Source organism: Pinus tabuliformis, chromosome 1_2 (genome assembly GCF_031772625.1).
Source record: "Pinus tabuliformis cultivar Carrire ecotype Pingquan chromosome 1_2, CPIR1, whole genome shotgun sequence".
Taxonomy (NCBI): domain Eukaryota; kingdom Viridiplantae; phylum Streptophyta; class Pinopsida; order Pinales; family Pinaceae; genus Pinus; species Pinus tabuliformis.
Window position 1 is genome coordinate 359,570,565 of NC_142298.1, and position 19,834 is coordinate 359,590,398.

At 36.0% G+C, this 19,834-nt stretch overlaps 1 protein-coding gene across 2 annotated transcripts in view; it reads right to left on the bottom strand.

Annotated features, from left to right (window-relative positions):
* The window catches only part of LOC149205861 (putative E3 ubiquitin-protein ligase ARI8), a 446,435-nt gene that overhangs the window by 77,330 nt on the left and 349,271 nt on the right, over positions 1–19,834 (bottom strand). The window contains exons 13-14 of one of the 2 annotated variants that reach the window (XM_089395192.1): positions 17,852–17,951; positions 17,572–17,698 (exon numbers count right to left, since the gene is read on the bottom strand). In XM_089395192.1, the coding sequence (XP_089251318.1) occupies positions 17,572–17,698; positions 17,852–17,951 (227 nt within the window). Of the gene's footprint in view, positions 1–17,560; positions 17,699–17,851; positions 17,952–19,834 lie in introns of both variants that reach the window. The other variant, XM_089395193.1, reaches the window with a different exon arrangement.

The window sequence follows — 19,834 nt, forward strand, 5'->3', positions numbered from 1 at the left end:
GTATGTAAGATATGCGTGACATGACTTTCTTCATTTTGCATCTGCTCTGTCAAGGATGATGGATCAATCTCACAGGTGCCATGAGTTATAACTTGATCTTCTATGACTTGTGGATTAACCATGTGAGCATCAACCTGATTATTAATTTCCCTTTAATCCAGGTCACCTTCAATTAGCCACTTTTCAATGGAACAAAGGAAACTCATAATAAGATGGAGCTTGTTGCAGCAGATAAGGAGGCTTCTGATCTATTGATTTTCCTTGGTTTGTTTCATCCTCCAACCGCTGTTGAAATTTCTGAACCTGTATTCTAATCTGACTAGACTATTCAACCTTCATAGCACTGATTTTCCTAGCATGGTCTTCTTCCATGATCAGTAACTTATTCTGAAGACATATTTGACTGGCTTCCATATCTTTTATTACTTTGTCGTCCTTTGCCTTTATGGTCATCCAGCAATGTTGCATAAAGTTTATCTCTTTCTTATCATTTGCTTGCACGGTAGCCAACTGATTATTATAATCAAATCTCATGATGGTCATTTCATCATCCATAGTTGACAACTTGTTCTGAATACCACTTATTTCTTCTTGAAAACTTGCTTCCCTAGCAGTTACTTGATTTGAATGATTGAGTTCCATGATCGTCATATTTTCCTTTAAGCCTGATAACTTGCTTTGCATAAAATTAATTTCCCTGTCATGATTAGCTTTCATGGTCTCAATTTCCTTAGCATGCTAAATCTGCATGTCGGTTACATGATCAGAGTGTTTAATTTTCATGATGTCCATCTCCTTATCATGTTTTTCCAGGTGGGTGCATAAAGTTTTCATATCATTGACGTAATTAGTTTGATTGATCTCCATATTTTTAACCAACCGCATTAGTTCTTGTATAATTTGCTTCTAATTTTCCTTTTCATTGATTTCACAATTTGTCCCTGCTTTTCCACTATCATGGATTTGATCTGCAATGGTACAGGTGGATGGCACATTCTGATATGAAGAATTGTCTTGAAATCTTTCATTGACAGCTGGACCTCTCATAAGATTACTTTCATTCTGTTGCACAATTTTAGGGGCACAAGACGAGCTATCTTGATAACCATATCTATCTTTAAAAGCATTGACAATGTCTTGTAAAGAAGTTAAAGAATCTTCAGGACAATTATTAAACAAATTCAAAGCATCACCCTCTAAAGAAAGGACAAATAGATGCATTTTGACATCTTCATGATCATACTGAGGAGATCTACAATATATGATCATTATACGAGTAAACTTGCTTAAATGCTTTCTAACAGCGACTAAATCACCACCCAAGAACAAAGGTAATTTAGAAATGGCCACTTTCGGAATATCATGGAGAACATCAGTATAATGACATGGGGTAAACAAATAATCCATGATGAATAATGAGGAACCAAATAGATGATAGAAAGAGATCTCTACTCAAGAAAATCAAGAGATGAAAGAAGTGGAGTCGCCACTTGAACAATGAATCTAATTCTAGGATCCAAAAAGCAACAAACAAGCAGATATGAGGGAGGCTTCCTGTCTGGGAAAAATAAAAGAAATGGAGTCGCCACCCAAACAAGAAACAAACTGAAGAGTGGTTGCTGATATGACGAAAGATAAGGTGATGAAAAGATTAAATGACGCCAAAGAATATTGGTCGTTTGACATGCTAATGAATAGCGGAAAAGATGAGATGATACCAAAAAATGTTGTCATTGCTGGCTCAAATGAAAAGATTCCAGATGAGATAGAAGAATGAAGATGAAATGTCGTTGAAATGCTAGGGACAGAAAAACTCTATCCCAAGCAACGGCGCCAAAAAATGTTGTTGCACTGATTCTCTGGGCAATGCGACAACGCTCAGACCTGGGGCTGTCGCCCTGATCCCCAATCTCTCCATTTAGGCCGTCTCCCGAGGCTAAGGGGGGTAGACCCTATGGGATAAAGGAAGACCAACTGTGGACTGGTTGGGTTGGGAGACACAACAAAGCAATTTAGCACCTAATTGATTTTAGAAATTAATGTACCAATGCCTTATGGAGTTAATGATTAAATGATTATTTATTAAATGTTGCAGAAATATGAACCTTGTAAAACAATCATTTATCATCAAATATCCCAAGCAATACAAGCTATTCAATAAACTCACAACGCTTTAATAATGATCCAGCAATTAAATTTCTAAAGATTGAATGCTTTAAACAACCATACAATTTAAATGCTAACCAATTACCACTTTCATATAGCTAACTTCAATAAACATTTACATGCATTTAACTATAGAGAAGTGGATACCACAAAAGACACCAAAAAATGAATTTTCAATTTTTAGCTTTTTAATTTTTATATATTTTTATATTTTTTATAAAATTCAAAGATTAAAATAAAACAAAACTAAAGTCTAAATACATAAAATTTAAATCTAAATAAAAATCTAAACTATAAAACAAAATTCTAAATAAAAGCCTAAGGATCAACTTTTTTTTTTTAACTTTTTTAGAATGTTATATATATATATATATATATATATATATATATCAGTGTTGATAATATCGCCGAGATATCGGCGATATTCGGAAATATCGCGATATTTTCGGCGAGCCTATATATCGCCGACAAATATCGCGATATTTTTGGCTTTTGAAAATATCGCGCGATTTCCGAAATATCGCGCGACGATTAAAAATATCACCCGGTGACTGTAAAAAATTTCTACATGGCCTATAAAAATCTGATTTTGGTTTTTTTTCATATCATTTTCATTTCTGATTGCTGGAGAAGGAAGGGGTGAGCTATGTGGTTGCTGCCAAGGAGGGTTTGAGCGTTCTAGGCCCTAGTATTGATATGCTATTCATGGTAATGTTAAACTCTTAAAGTAAAAGTGACATTCTCCTTAATCTTCATTTTCATCCTTTTACTTAAATTTTTAACATTACCATGAAATGACTCAGGATGTTTGAGAGTGGTTCCGGCCTCATTGGATTTCATATGGAGAAAGTAGAATTTTAGATTTCAATCAAAATGCAGCAGACTTATCAGTTTTTTAGGATTTCAAGATTGGGAGATTGTAATGTTTCCAGGTGACACCACCTGCCCGGTCTACCCTTGCCACCAGTAGAGGACGTGGTCTACCTCCTATAGCTCCTACTTCTAGTTCTTCAGCTTCTAGAGCATAGCAAACTCCATTGCCAACTCCACCAGCACCAGCATCTACATCTAGAGGGAAAGGGAAAGCTGTGGAATTTTCTCGCAAGAGGGGCAGAGGAAATCAATAGGATTAGACTTTAGTTATTTTCTTATGTGCTTGTAAGTTGTACATGAACAATGAACATTGAGTATTCAAGAATCAAGACCAAGCATATCACATTCTGATTTCTAAATAGTAAATTTTGATTCTATTTATTTTTTTAAAGTGAACTATGAACTTTGAGAAGTAATTATATTTTAATTTGATTAGATAAGCTACAACCTGCAACATTGCGGGAGCATCAGCATCAACACCATCTGCTATAGATATAGGAGAGCATAGCCCCATACCTAGCACTCATTATTTGACATTAGGTGCAGACGCAGGGTCAAGGCCTCCTACTACTAGGGGCAGGCCTGGCAAACAGCCCATCATGTTTTCTCGTAAAAGGGGGAGAGGGCAGTGATTTCAAATAGATAGTTGCTAGTTTTATTTGTTATGCTACATATAACTCATGATGATCAGATACTTTTATATATGTGATGTTATTTTGTATTGGTTCTCCACATTTGAGTCCTTGAATGGACAATTATCAGGGATCAGCAGGATTTGGTATCGCCTTTGATGTATCATTTCTATTTGACATCATATATATCAGTGTTTTTTTCATATTTATGTGCCAATGTGTTTATTTCATGTTGTTATTGCTTTATATGTTTAAAAATCTTAAAAAAATAAATATATTATGCATTTTTTATGCTTGCCGATATTTTCGCTGATATTGCCGATAAGATATTTTCTGGACCCTCGCCAATATTTTCCCGATACCGATATTATCAACACTGATATATATATATATATATATATATATATATATATATATATATATATACAAAATAAAAACAGAACTATCGGATTCTAAAACTAAAACAAGAACCTAAGCTAAATAAAATCAAAGTTAAATAATAAATAAAAAAATCTAAAGCTAAAACCTAATTGTATCAAATATACAACAATGAAAATCGATTTTTTTTTACTTTTTTTTTATATATTAAAACACACTCAATAAAAAATACGCTAACCTAAAAAATCGAATGAAATCTAACCCTAAAGCTAAACTAGATGAAATTTGACGCATATATACAAATAATAAAAAGGGAGGTCGAATGTTTTGTTGCAGGTTCTGGCGGCGGAAGGAGAACAATAGCGTATGAGGAGCACGTTGAGGGTTTGTTGTAGGCCCAGGGGATCACATACCAAAAAAAAAATCGAAAAAATTCCTACGCAAATGAAACCCCAAACAGCAAACAAATAGCTTGGCAAACCTCGAATTTCTTCAGAAACCTTTTCCAGAAACTTAATTTAGAATTTTTGAAATCCGCTGCTTCAGATTGTCAAATGAAAAACCCCTAAAATTTTCCAGATCTTGAAAGTACCCCTGCAAGAGCCGATTCTAAGGCCAGATCTTGCCCTCCAAAGCCTAGATCTGGCTTCGGACAAAATGCTTTCTTCCAACCTGCAACCTGCAGTAACAAAACCAAACACCCAGAAGTAAAATTGCAAGAAACAAAACTAAAAACCCTAAAACCAGTTAAACAATTACAATATTTACAGCCTAAAGGCTCTAAATAGCCAGATTTGTCAGTGTGCCACAAAAATATTTTCATAATTTTAAATTTACTATGAGATGCTTCAGAAAACCCTTCATGCATTCACAAGAAAAATTCAAATGATAAGCTCGAGATCAAAACTGACTGGGCTCTTCAGAAAACGCAATCTGGGAGTTGGCTGGTTCGGCCAACAGCTTCCCCGAACGCCTGGTAATCTTTAAAAAAGAGGATTTCTTGCACAGCTTAATTCAACCATTAACGAAGAAGGAGAAAACGATACTAAAATCCAAATGTAATGGAGATACCTACCATCATATTCAGAAATTTAACTACCATTCAAACCCTAGCGACCAAACAAGACACTTGTGTTTAAAATCACTCTTCATCAAGCTATCATCAATGGTTGAAATAAAATTATGCAGAGAAATAAAACATCTTACAGAACTTCTAGAAGAGTAACACCAGCGAGATTTCAACCCCAAAGTCTTTCTTTATTGCACATGAAAAATGACTACAAAAGAGCTTTCTTTAGCACAAGACTCATAGATTGAATGATCTCAAATGACCTCTGACACCCTATTTACAGGAAAATTTCCCACAGCTAGTTCAAGTGATCCATGTCAAAGTAATCTCGACCGTCGATGAAGATCAAAATCTCTTTTAATCTCATCTGTCGAAATTTTAAATGCATTTTAATATATTAAAAATTAAAATTTTGCATTTATTTCCTCAAAGCTTTGACTCATTATTATTTTATTATTTTATTTTATTTTTCAAAATTTTTTATTTATTTTTTAATTTATTTTTTTAATTTTATTTTATTTTATTTTTTATTTTTTAATTTTTTAATTTTATTTGTTATTATTATTGGACCCTCAAACTTAGCCTTTCGAAAAATCGCCTAGGACCTAGGACTTATGAGGGGATAAAACATTTTCTAACCCTCAAGACACTTTACATCATGATTTTTACATCTCAAGGGTAAAACCCATTTGGCATAAACCCTCATAGACCACCCAGTTCTGCGACACAAATATAATCTAACAGATCAAACAATTTGTAATAACCTAACCAAATAGTTAGGATTATTTTCAAATTACTTTTACATAGACTCAACCTAGCACACTAGGATTCCCCTAAGATTCTAATGACAAAATCCATTCCGGCTTTGGGGTTAGGCTGAAGGAAAACTCTGCCAATCATGGATTGGTGAGACAAAAAACCTTCCAGAACGTAGATTATCATTAGAAAATTAGGTTTGCGTAGGCAATGACTCAGATCTGCTAAGATTATTTACAGTTTACATATGCAAACTAGGTGTACAACATAACATGATCGGGTTGATGATGACAGTCGAATGGCATGGACACGTCGATCAAGTGTTATCCCTTTTGTCGAAAAAGGGGGTGTACTGCTATGGATAGTTGACACGTATGGTCAACACATACATTATAGCATCTTCTCACACTATGTACAATATTCATTTACCATTGTAACTAGATAGGAATTTAGATGATAGGTTGATCATGATGGAGAGCCGAAATATTTAGATGATGAGCATGTAGACCCATTTTTGGACATGTAGTTATACCTACTCTACATTATCATATCAATAGAGTAATCATTGATGAGACACCCAATTTTGTATTTACAGATATCCTTTTGTATAAAGGAGAATGCATCACGATTTTAGTCTTCATATTTATAAATTATATAATGATTTCAATTCTAATGTTGTGATTCATGAATGGTTTTGATTTTTGAGTATGCTTTTATTATGGTTTTAAAATCAAATAAATACTATTGTATTTTTTGTATGTGGTGTTTCACCCCTGTATCCAGAACTTGGCTTTTCAAAAATCGCGTGGACTTGTATCCAAATATGTATCCATTTCTATTTCCTAGTAACTTAGTATTTACATCCTAGTCAAAATGGATGTTGGAATTCTTGCATTAGCAAAAATGCTATACAAATGCATACTTTATGTGTCCCTTACCGTGCAATATACATCACCTAAATTCTAACAGGTCCCAACAACTTAGAATGCTAAATATTGTGAACCATTATACTATGCAAACCAATATTGTGTTTCTATATCCCACTCAACAATGTTCTCAGTTGTGCTCTTTGTATTCCAATGAGTCATTCATCATTTCCATACATTTACCCAGAGCATATTATAACCATGTATATATATATATCATGGACCAAGGTATAAATTTGAATGAGTTTACACACTTAGTATAACTTATGAAATATATATGTTATACAATTATATATTAAAATATTACAAGTTATATATATATATATCTATATATATATATATATATATATATAATTCCCAAACTTTCCATATTTGTGTCTAATGGTTTGGATGCACATGGATGTACATGAATATATTTTTTAATCAAAATTTGAATATTTTATGTACCTTTTGGTCCACCATTTTCCCGATTTTTTCTTCAAGTTCCAATTTTTGGGGTCAACCAGTAATTATGTAACTTGTCTAGGTTTGATAACAATGGTTATAGAGCACAATCTTGAAGCATAAATAGAAGAAAATGAGAGTATAGACTGAGATAATTCACATAGAAGATGAAGATGTTTATATTAGGTGGATGCAAGAGACTTCGTGGATGCAAATTATGAAAATTTGATGAAACTTGCAAAAGAAGCATATAAGCAATATAAGGAAGTTCAAAAAAATTGGAAGAGAAAGAAAGTCAATATAGAAACAATATAGTCTATATCACCTAGGGTATCATTAACAATATTGATTTCAACAACGACAACACCAATAAAAGAATCAAATATTTCATCTATTAAAACCGATAGTGTACATATTACTTGAGCAAGATACTCAACAATAGTGTCTAGAGAAAATGTTAGCCCAAGATTTGTCATCGACATGTATTTGGGCATTTAGTCTTTTTGTGGTGAAGTATTATACGGTATCAATAATGAATTGCAATGTGTTCAAAAGATGAACTTTATGAGTTTTCAAAGGGATCGTAAAGTCGTGTCATTGTTATGAAACCTGGAATAGGAGGTTCTAATTCATTGGATGAACAGTGTGCTTCTCTCTAACCCTTGTCTACATAAATAATGCTCTCTATAACACATCTCCTTTTTCAACCTAAGTTATCATCATGAATAGATTACAATTATTGTTATTGGCAATTTATCGCTAGAGATCCAAAGTTTAAATTATCGGCAATATCGAGGAAATTATTGTAAATTATTGGGAAACTTAAAAGATACAGAAAATAATCATGTTTTTCAAACTTTTAAACTTCTAAAGCAAGATCAACATCAAACAAACACATTGTTACATAAATATGAAGATAAAACTACTATATAAAATGTATAAAATGTCAAGTGGTACATTAGACATCAATAGTGAAATTTGATATTTATCCCAAGTCACAAATCCTGATAAGATAAGAAAAAATCACATCGAAACAAGAAAGTGTATCTCATGAGATGAACATCATGAAGCATCTAGATTCTACAAGGCTAATCATGATGCACTAAAATATCAACGATTGCCTCTACCCCTTTTATGAGAAAAGGTCACCAGTGTCATTCTTCCTCTAGAAGTAGTGGGTGGACGTGTTAAGATTGAGCTTAAAAGGTGGAAGATGAAGTGGGTTGTCTTCCACCTCTTCCACTAATTGGAAGTCTCTGTGGAGGGTCGTGGCAGCATTGGTTGCGGTAGACTTTCAATATCCTCCCCCTGCTCTAGATTTGTCTCTCCTACAAGTGGAGGATCCTCCTCCCCCTCCCCCTCCTCCTCCAACTCCTCAACCTCTTGCTCCAATCACTCAAGTGCCTCCTCCATGATAGGCCTCTCGGTCTCCACCCTCCACAAACACATGGTGTCAAGTGCCTCCAGTACTTTGTTTATCTACCAGACCCATAGCCTGAGATTGTAGTAAAAATAGACCATGTCATTGAGGCAATGCACATCTAACATGCATGAGGGGCATTTCGTGATAAGATGATAGTATCCCCTACGGATATGTCGTAAAATAAATTAATGAACTTACAAAAAAATTTAAATTAAATTTGAAAATTTATAGCCTATTACGCTTCTTGGAGTGTATCTTTTCAAAGAAACTCTAATTGTGCTCACATCCTGAAGAGCTACAAGTTGAATTAGCACCCAAATGGCAAGTTTTTGCAACTCTATGACTCTTCTACCGTTGTTTTCCCACCACACATCTACAGCGTAAACATGGCAACGATTCAAATTTCTAAGGAAAGACAATGAATTATATTTCATTTTTCCATTAAGTAACAAATGTCAAATAGAACCATAGATAGAAAGGAAACACAATGAAATTTGAAAGTTTGAAAATTGAAACAAATTTTACTTGTAGCTTACTTGGAATCTTAGCAGTCCTATCTTAGATAGCCATATCATACTCAAATGTCACAGAACTCAACTTATATACCTCAAGTTGCTTGGAAATCTCGTTGTGTTTAGTGGATAGTGGAAGTCAACACCATCCTCTAAATTCATTGGTAAAATCTGTTGGACACCTAATCCTCTATGGGTTGGTGTGGAATGTGAACAGCCACCGGAGTCCAAGAGACCACTTGGAATATGAATCCAAGGGTCACATCAATGTACTATAAATGTCTATCATATCAATAATATATGCAAATTCAATGTTCTATCATTTATGATTGTTTACATTCCATGTGAGTTTAACACGGTATCAGAGCGGGTACCTTCCTAACTTGCTCAATCTTGTTTGAACCACTAGTTTTTGTGGTCTTTTTTGTGCATGTCAGTCCCGCACCTTTGAATTAGATGCCTTTCCATTCTATCCTTTTATTTCCGCAATGCATTCATTTTCCAATATAATGTATTTGTATACCTCTCTCAAATCTTCCATTTCCCCTGCAAATTTTGTGTCAGTTTCTTTTCTCGGCACTATTTTTGGATGTAAGTTATTTTGGGCAGTTTGCAGGTGCAACCCCAATATCAGCCAGCGTTCGTCAAATTGCACGACCCACCTGTTAGACATGCGCCATCCAAGTTAGGTGGCTAGTAGATTCACGATTTTAATTATAACTGCGGTGAACAGGTAAAAGAAACGCATCTCTCCAACATTCAATTCAGCGATTACAAAGGAGAATTAGAATGTATGTTGTGTTGAATCACAAATTGTGCGCTATGTTGGAGTGTCATTTATTGGGAATGGAGCGTTGAAACTCCTGGTTGATTTCTTTATGGAATAAGCACACTTCTATGGAAATCTGGTAGTATGCATGTTCTGCATCTCTGTCTCCTTGCAAAAGGAGGGAATTCGATCACAACCAAAGGGTGGAATGTGACTTTCGATGAATGTAACGTTTGTCCAATGATCATGGTTATTCGCCCAACTCACAGCTCGTACATCTTTTTGCATTGGATCAGAGAAATTGATTTTTTGTGCACTGGTCAAGGAATACAGAACAATGTAAAGTCTCTATGCATAAGTCTTGAATATTAGTTCATGCTCTTTATATGCATGTCGAAGCAATAAATGTGTTCAATTCTGTGTGATTTGACTTGAAATTATTCAGAGATTAATCTCTCTCTTGTCTGATTTTTCCTTCGTCAAATAAGTAATGCGCATTCATGTTCAATAGTTATTTCATGTGAAATGTATGATCGACATCGATTAGCATAATACAGAAGATTCACCATCTCAACAAAAAGTTTTTAATCCTCCCATATTATTTTGCAAGGAAAGTAGAGGTGCATGCCTACAACTTGTGGACAACTCTTTTGGGGATCCATTTGTAGTTGGCAACACCTATTTACTGTATCGGAGGAATGAGAGTGTGTGAGAATTGGACTGTCTGATTACAAACCCATGGATGAGGAAGGTTTGCAACCACTTTACTAAAAGCCATGATTCAAACAGTAGGCTCGGCCAACACCATGCACACTCTGCACTCCGAGAAGTCTGAAGAAAATAAACTGAGAAGAAGCCTATCAAAAAATCAGCCACTGAAGCCTGCTTCTTCAACCACTAGATTCGGCCACAACGAATGGACAGAGAAGATCCTATGACAAATTTCAAGCGACAAACATCAAACATAGACGATGTATTATATACATAGCCATGAAAGTTTGACATGCCGAAAAATACGCACCCATCATTTTAACATGTGAGGTGAATATAAAAATCTATATTCCAATCCCTGGGCCTCCCGAAGATCGCCCAGAACCAAACCCAAACTCGATCCAGATCTAGAGGCAAAGCTTCCACCGTTGTTGCACCTACCTGATCTAGAACCGAATCCCTTGTCGCTACTGGAATCAGAACTACCAGCTCTTCCAGAGCCTCCACTGGACCCGGAACTAGAGCCCGAGCCAGAAGCAAAACCATTTTCGTCGAAGCTAAAGGACGCTCTCTGACCTCAATCGCCCTTCGGTTTCTGGTTCTGACAGTGATTCCAATGGTCCCCAGGAGTATTACACTGGAGGAGAAAAGAGTGGCATGCTAGTCCAAGATCCATCCAAATAAAACAGCAATATTGATGCTATTTTCAATCGGGCTAGACAACTTGGAGCTTTGGAAGGGCCTGCTGACCAACCTCGGCCATCATCTACCTCAAGATCCTTCTCTGGAACTGGGAGGTTGCTTTCAGGAGAGAGTGTATCGACTACACCTCAACTGCTAGAACCTGTTGTCCACAGCATTACCTCTAAACTGGAACATAAAATCTCTCCTTAACTGTGCATTAATTCTCTATTGAAGCATTGGAGTTTATACACTCGTTGTTGGATAGAACAGTAGATTGTGAACGCATATTGTCAAGTTGATTGAAGATTGGTTTTATATGTGCTTTGAAGCTGTGATATATTTATGAAATGGGTTGCAGATTAAATGTGTTTATATATAGTGTGACTGTTTAGCAATGTATGTGCATCTTTCTGCATTGTGTAGGTGCCATTGTTTGCGTTGTGTAGTTGTAGACCTTGGTATGTGCGTTAAACACTAATTTTTGAGTCTTATTTATTGTTACTGAGTGTTGGTGTACTACTATTGTGGGTCAAATATGCCTCTGCCATGTATGTTGTAAGTGGGTGTTGCTCCTTCCTCATTGATCCATAGGTGTCATCAGTTTTTTAAAGTGTAAGTTTGACATTGGAGAAAATGAATAAAATTATTGATGTATTAGAGGTGCTAAATACTTTAATACACTCAATTGTTCATGATAAAATCAAAATTGGCAAAGGCACCCTATCTAACATTCAAACATGCTTGCAAAATGCACAAGACAAGATTGAATTTTTGTAGCTTGAATCTCAGCTACAACAAGAAGAATTACAACAATGGAGTCATCATTATAAACTTGTTTCTATTCAAAACATTGAAACAGACTCCCATAAACAACAAGTCAATAATGTTACAGATTCAGATCTAGGGCCCAATGAAGCAGCAAAGTTACATGCAGATGCAAAAGTTCAGTCTGCACTTCACAAGCCCAACATTAGACCTTGGGAAGAGTTTGTCCATAACAAGCACAGAACTGGTCTAGGATATGACAAGGATGTGTCCTTTCATATTCCAGATTACTCAAAGCCCATCAAATTTTAGAGTGTTGGGTTTCTTCATGGCAGTTCACCTTCAGTTGTTCTAGATTTTGCTCCTCCACATTCGCATTCAAAAGTTGTTAAATGCCAACAATGTGACCGAGTTGGCCATATGAAAGATCACTATTTTGATCTTCATCCATGTGAGCATTGTCATAATATGACTCATTCTTCAAATAGATGCTTCAAAGACAAGCCCCCTGTAGGCTGCAAGAACAAAGATTCGTCTTGGATGGATCGCTTCTTGGTAATGGGCATCAACAGCCAAGAAGATATTTCAGTCATATGTTAGAACTTGTTCTAGAGTATTAAACAATCTTGCAGTTGAGTTTTCTCCATCATCTCACCTTGTATCTAACAAGGGGGAAGTGATGGTCATCTACAAGCTTCAAAAACACATCAAGCGAGCCTGAGCCACAACCTGCCATACCAAAGTCAGAGTTGTAGCAGGAGACAAAGATGCCCCTAAGCATGCCTTCAGTTGGTGGTCATCCTTAAACCATCACAGGTTGAGACCTCCCTTTTCAAGTTAAGGTTCTCCCTTTTTATGCAGGGTGAGGCCTCCCTTTCAAGGTTGAAGGTTTTCCTCTTCAAAACATCAAGAGCACTTCCTCTAGCCGAAGACCTTAGCTTCTTGTCAGACTTGGAAGAGTTCTGGGAACTGCACTAAGCATTTCAGTGTTGGTGGTTATCCTTAAACCACCCCCCTTATACCAACATTTCAGAAAGCACATTCAGCCTAGTGTTTCCATGCATGTTTTTTCACATTTTGTATTATAGCTCTCTTCTTGGACTCATACATAACCCTTCGGATTAAGGGGGGGAATGTTGGACACCTAATCCTCTATGGGTTGGTGTGGAATGTGAATAGCCACCGAAGTCCAAGAGACCACTTGGAATATGAATCCAAGGGTCACATTGATGTACTATAAATGTATATCATATCAATAATATAGGCAAATTCAATGTTCTATCATTTATGCATGTTTACATTCCATGTGAGTTTAACAACATCCATCGATAACCTTTACATCAAACCTAAATCCACATGCATAAGAGAATGCAAGGTAGCTCTGCTACATGAATTTGATGATGGAGGGTGTTGTTCCATCGGTCATCAATCACACCCCATATCTTGTCTTGTCTAGTGAATCCATCTTCCCCCTTGACCTCATAGCATCAATGGATAGCTTTCTTGGCCCTATCCATGACTTCATAAAAGTATCTTGTTGCGGGCTTCTCACCATCAACCAAGCGAATAACCTTTACTAAAGGTTCACTGATAGCACACAACTCCTCAGCTCTCATCCAAAAACATTGATTGTGTCTCACAAGTTGGGTTATGGCATGCCCATCCACTTTAGTGCTATAGACACAAGTGTTCCACTCATCTGAGAGAAACATCCTCTACATATCCAACATTGAATTGTGGAGATATTGAAAAGAAAAGAAGCTAGTTGCGAAATGTGTGATAGCAAGATGGACCAATTCCTTGCCCCATGTGAACTGTCTCATGAGTGTTAGAACAAATGTATGATTGTAAATATATTTTGTAACCCTCCTTGCCAACTCAACAATTTCCTTGATCCAAAGAATTTTTTCCATGCCCTCTAGCATCAAATCAATGCAATGGGTGAACATGGAATCCAATATAAGCCCTCTCCATAAGCAACTTTCCTACAGCAACACAGTTAGCAACATTGTCTATAATGACTTCGACAACATATCGCAGAACTATCTCCTAGATGAAGTTATCCAATAACTCACATAATAATTGTGCATCTTTAACATATGCAAAGGCATCAATAGATTTGATAAACATTCTCCTCTTGGTACAATTAACCAAGAAATTCTCCATAAGCAACTTTCCTACAGCAACACAGTTAGCAACATTGTCTATAATGACTTCGACAACATATCGCAGAACTATCTCCTAGATGAAGTTATCCAATAACTCACATAATAATTGTGCATCTTTAACATATGCAAAGGCATCAATAGATTTGATAAACATTCTCCTCTTGGTACAATTAACCAAGAAATTTAGAATGGACCTACCCTTCCCATCTATCCAACCATCTGACATAACGGTGCATCTTGTGATCACCCATGAATCTTTCAGCTCAACCAATCTCCTTGAGCAATCAACCTTGTCGCCTTGAAGGAAATGCTCTCTCAAGTCATTATAAGAACGGCCCTTGTAGCCTAGACCAACAATGGTAGTAGCTTCAAACATGGAATGGTAGAATGGGTTGTTCTTGGCAATGTTGAATGGTATGTCATTCCATAGAAATCATTTCGCCACAATTTTGTCAACCTTTTCCTTCTCCTTCTATTTCACCATTCACTGAATAAAAGGATGCTCCCTAGGCACAAATGGCGGAACAAAGAAAGGTGACGCTATGGGGCCAAACATTGTAGAGTGTGAGCTTGAGGATTGGATTTTCCCCACTTTCCACAATATTTGCGAGTTGAAGCCTCACTTCTTCCTTTTGATCTCTCGTCTTATGCATTTGAAAAATGGATTGGTTTGCAATGTAGAAAATTTTTGGGGTGGACGTTGGGAAAAGATCCACATCATTCTTTGGAATTTAGGCAAGGTGGTAATTCAAACCGTCGATTCCACCAAACATTTCCATACCACATAACTTGCATTTCAACCTCATTCTATTATGACCCTCAGAGGGTAGATGATACTTCCACATTAGATCCACTAGCTTTGCCATTTTGATTCTTGAAATGTGTAGACTCTATAGAACTGATTCAATTTGTAAACCTACGGGACCAGAAAAAAGGATGAGAACTTAGAAATTGAATACAAATCCACAAAATTGAAAAACCATAAAAAATGCTCCAATTAAAATACCCTAGCTACATAAGTATTAAATCCTCCAATCAAAGTGGGAAAAAAGAAGTATATCTAATGAACATTGCATATCCTATACTATATCTTGAAAAACAAGAAAAGGAAGGAAATTTTCTTATATACCAGGAAATATGGATATGGTATATTGGAGAAGATCTCCACTCCACAAATGCTCAGCTAATGGCAAATAAAACTATGGATTTCCCCTGTTTGCTTGTTAAAAACTGCTCACAAGGCTCACACTACCCTCAAGGCTCAGTCTCAGCAAAATAAAAACCCAAAATGACCTCAAGATACCCAATCCGGAGTTTTTATTTCACCGAATTGAGCAGCAGGGTGATAATTTGCTGTCACCTCCCAATAAATAAGGAAATTATTACAATAAATTAAATTATCACAATAATTTCAAAGCATATAAAATATCACAATGAATTAAGGCAATAATATCGACGAGCAGAGGTTTGGTGACAATATCATGATAATTTCGATATTAACACGATATGTGCAACACTGATTATGATTGATCCACCATTCCATTTATCACAAATACATATGTAAATAGACGTGTGTCTGATGAATATAAGGCTATTCTTTCTGTTTTTTACAAATATTGCTATACTACCCTCCTATCATCTATGATAAAAAATAAAGCTATCTTTAGGTTATAAAATAACCTGTGGGTAGTATAATAAAAAATGATACCAACAAGGCATGGTGTTCCTGGGTTTGTCGCCATCTCAGGAATGAAATTGACCATACTCGTATGCGGCTCACCCCGAGCAGGTAATATTGAGCCTAGTGCAACACTGAGCCGTAAGCCATTGGGTGCAAATAATAGTACGTCACACCTTTAAAAAGGGCCTCAACACCCCTATGCCTTGTCATGGAATCACTAAGGCACTGAGTCAATGTGGCTATCATTAATTAGGGTACTCTTCCCTAGCTCATCCTGAAGACAGTGGGCTAGGTGCCCGGGTTAGCCAAACAGGGCTTTGTGCCTTAGCCAAATCTAGAAAATGAAGGCTACAACCCACGCAAAGGATGAGTGGTCTGAGCTAGGGGTTGTACTCCCTGGCCTTAAAAAGAATGTGCTAAAATTTTAAGCCAAGGAGGGAGATCAAATTTTAATGTCAGGGGTTGTTTTTTATGTCAGGAGTTTTTGTTCAATCCTTCTGGGTTATTGGAGGGATCATCGGGTATTCACCTGCACGCGCATATTTCTATGTCCATACTTGATTCTATCTCATTGACATTGAACCATTGGCCTTAGGAAATACAAGTTCAACAATTATTACTATAGACAATTACTCAACAATGCCAATAGTGCACTGTGCAAGTTAGTGTATATAGTATATACTGGTTGATGTATATGACCCGTGCACGCAAACATCCAACTATGAACATTTATATGCTTACAACTTTATTTCTTGCATGTTGCTCAATAATAATTCATTGTTCCCTTTGCTTCCATTTAAGCTTTATTTAGTATGGTTGGACTTTTGTGGATGATGATGTGTGTGCTTCTAATCCTTATTCTGTATATGCTAAGCATTCAAAACTGTGGAGCTTCCATGCACTAAAATGCTCTGCTGATACTCACAGGGATAGATTACCACTTAAATTTACATCACTACTCTAGCATGCAATCCAAAAAAATTTGTACTTTATATACATGTTGCAAAATTCTCTGATTTGTCCAGAATTTTACAAGTTTTTCAGGTCACCCATTTTCCCATTTTTTCAAATCCAAATTTATGTTTGCCAACTTTCACTGACTTTTTTCAAAATTTTCCAATTTCCCAAGTTGATAATTCCCACGAAGTTTTTCCCGATTCCAATCTTCGTCACACTACTTTATGCCACATTAATTTCTTACACTTCAACAAACTCTTCAAAAATTTTAAATAAATTTAGTATCACATTCTTCACTTGACAATGACAGACTTTGAAACAAGCAACTCTAGGTATTAACCAGAGACAATGCGCAATGCAATTCACTCTGGAAAATATAACCAGCTACAAAGTAGCAAGAACAGATCGAGAAGGCAAAATACTTGTATCAATGACGCTGCACACATTGTATAGGAAAATATGTCAAAAGAATATTTTATCCTATAAATGCAATGATAGCATGCTGAACAATATTCAGCCTCTTGTTCTTTCATATTGATAACTGAATGAACTGCAGAGAACTAGGCATTGTCGAAAAGCACAGGGCCTGAGAAGACTAAGACTCACAGAGACCATTGAAAGATAAAGAAAAATAGAGCGACATAACTGGAATGATACCTTGTCAGCCCAGCAAGTTTTGTACGGAATTCGTTGAAGTCCTTTGAGGGGATGTCACCTTCAAGGTAAAATTGCAATTCCTTTTCAGCACATTGATGAAGTCTTTCCAACCCAGATTCAGCTTCACCTAAATAAACAATACCACATATATTTCATCCTCCCTGTTTGAGTCTTAAGTTTCAACTTTCAACTGCAACTCTGGAATAAGCTTAAAATTTAAAAGTGTATACATCCTTATTTTCTTTACAAAGGTCATGACCAACTTCTCTGTAAAGCATACCTTGTAAATATTCAAAGAATTGCCTTTTAGATTGCTCCTGCTCAGGAAGGTAATAGCCATATGCATAAGTCCACTTCAACACACGTCTACATTCAACTATCTGCAAGTTACAACCAACATATAAAAGCTAAGTCACATGAAACAAGACACAGATGACATGGAAATACGAGTGTCCGAAACGAGACAAAGTGACCGTGGAAACAGGATATGGACAACACACACACACACAAATTATATATATATATATATATATATATATAAAGAATATAACAAATTATAAATTACACAGAAAAAAGAAATATCTAATATAGACAAGTATTCAACTTTTTTTGAGAATTTAGAAACTAAAAACATTTAGAATTTTACATGATCATGACACAAATTCCATCATACAACATTTTCTCTTTAGCCTGTTGTCTTGCTAAAATAATGTTTTTTCAGCATTTGAAACTACTATTGCAGCCCCACTCCTAGCAGATGGAGCACTTGCAGGCCCCAAAGAAAATGAAAGAGGGGGGACAACATCAATGGGGGCATTCTTCCCTTTCTTTTAACTTTTTCCAACAGCCCTTGATCATAGAGCCATGATTTCTGTGAAATGAAGAAGACAGTGGACTTCTGTAAGAAAAAACTTGAGGATTCGAGGATAAATCCACTTACAAAGCACTTGGAATCCCTTCTAACACTACACCATAACCCTCAGCTGCACTCCAAAACATCTGACACCTCCACCTTGTTAAGCGAAATGAGCTTGAATGGAAGGGAAAACATGTTTACATGGGGTACAGACTTCTTTCACGAGGGACACAGCGAGGGCATGTATCAGACATGTGTTTGGAAGGTGTACTATTAATAGAACACATGCCAAACATGTGTCAGACATCTCTCAGACATGTGTCCTCATGTATTGGTGTCCGACACATAGGATATGGGACACAGGCACTGTTTCGAGGTGCCTTGTAACTTAGTAAAAAGCAATTATTATACAGAACTACCCTATAAAATATACAGCAAATTCATCATATAACTATAAACAATATGGTACTTCTTGAGCATAACATTCCCAGTCAAGAATTTAAGAGGAAAATTCATATATATATAACTTTGTGAGCAAATGTGATTCCACTGGTATTTGCCACAACTAATTGTCCCTCAAAGTTGGGGTTGATCTCAGTGATACAGTTTGCACTTTGGAACATCACAGTAACTGCAAAGTTGCAATCCCTGCAACTACAATAATAAAAAAAATTAAAATGATACTTGTTGACCACTACGTGTCAACGACCCATAGCAGTACACCACTTTTTTCACAAAAGGGATTGCGTCTGATCGATGTTTCCATGCTATCCAGCTTTTATCATCAACCTGATTGTCATATTATAATGTAAACCCATTCTGCATGTATATGATGTAAATAATCTCAGCAGATCTGTGTCATGTATGTAATTGCATAGGTAAACCAACTTTTCTGGTGACGATCTACATTCTGGGAGGTTTTTTGTCTCACTGATCCATTCTCAGATGGTTAGCAGAGTTTTCCTTCAGTCTTACCTCAAAGCTAGAATGTATTTTGACAATGGGATCTTATGCGAGTTATAGTGTTCTAGATCGAGTCTATATAAAAAAAAATTGGGAATAATCCTAACTATTTGGTTAAGTTATTTTATTACAAATTGTTTGGTCTGTAGGATTATATTTGTGTCGCTGAAATGGATAGTCTGTGAGGGTCTATTTCAGATGGGTTTTCCCCCTTCTGATGTAAAAAATATGAAAATTATGATGTAAAGTGTCTTGAGGGTCGGAAAAATCATTTATCCCCTCATAGGCTAATTAATTAGATTTTCTGGCCAAAAATTAATTAAAATCCTAGGCCAAAAATTTAATTAATCCTAGGTCCTAAGTAAATTTAAATTTTCCAAAGGCAAAATTCGTTGATCCTTAAAATTCAAATTTTAAAACGTCTCGGGACTAAGGTAAATTAAT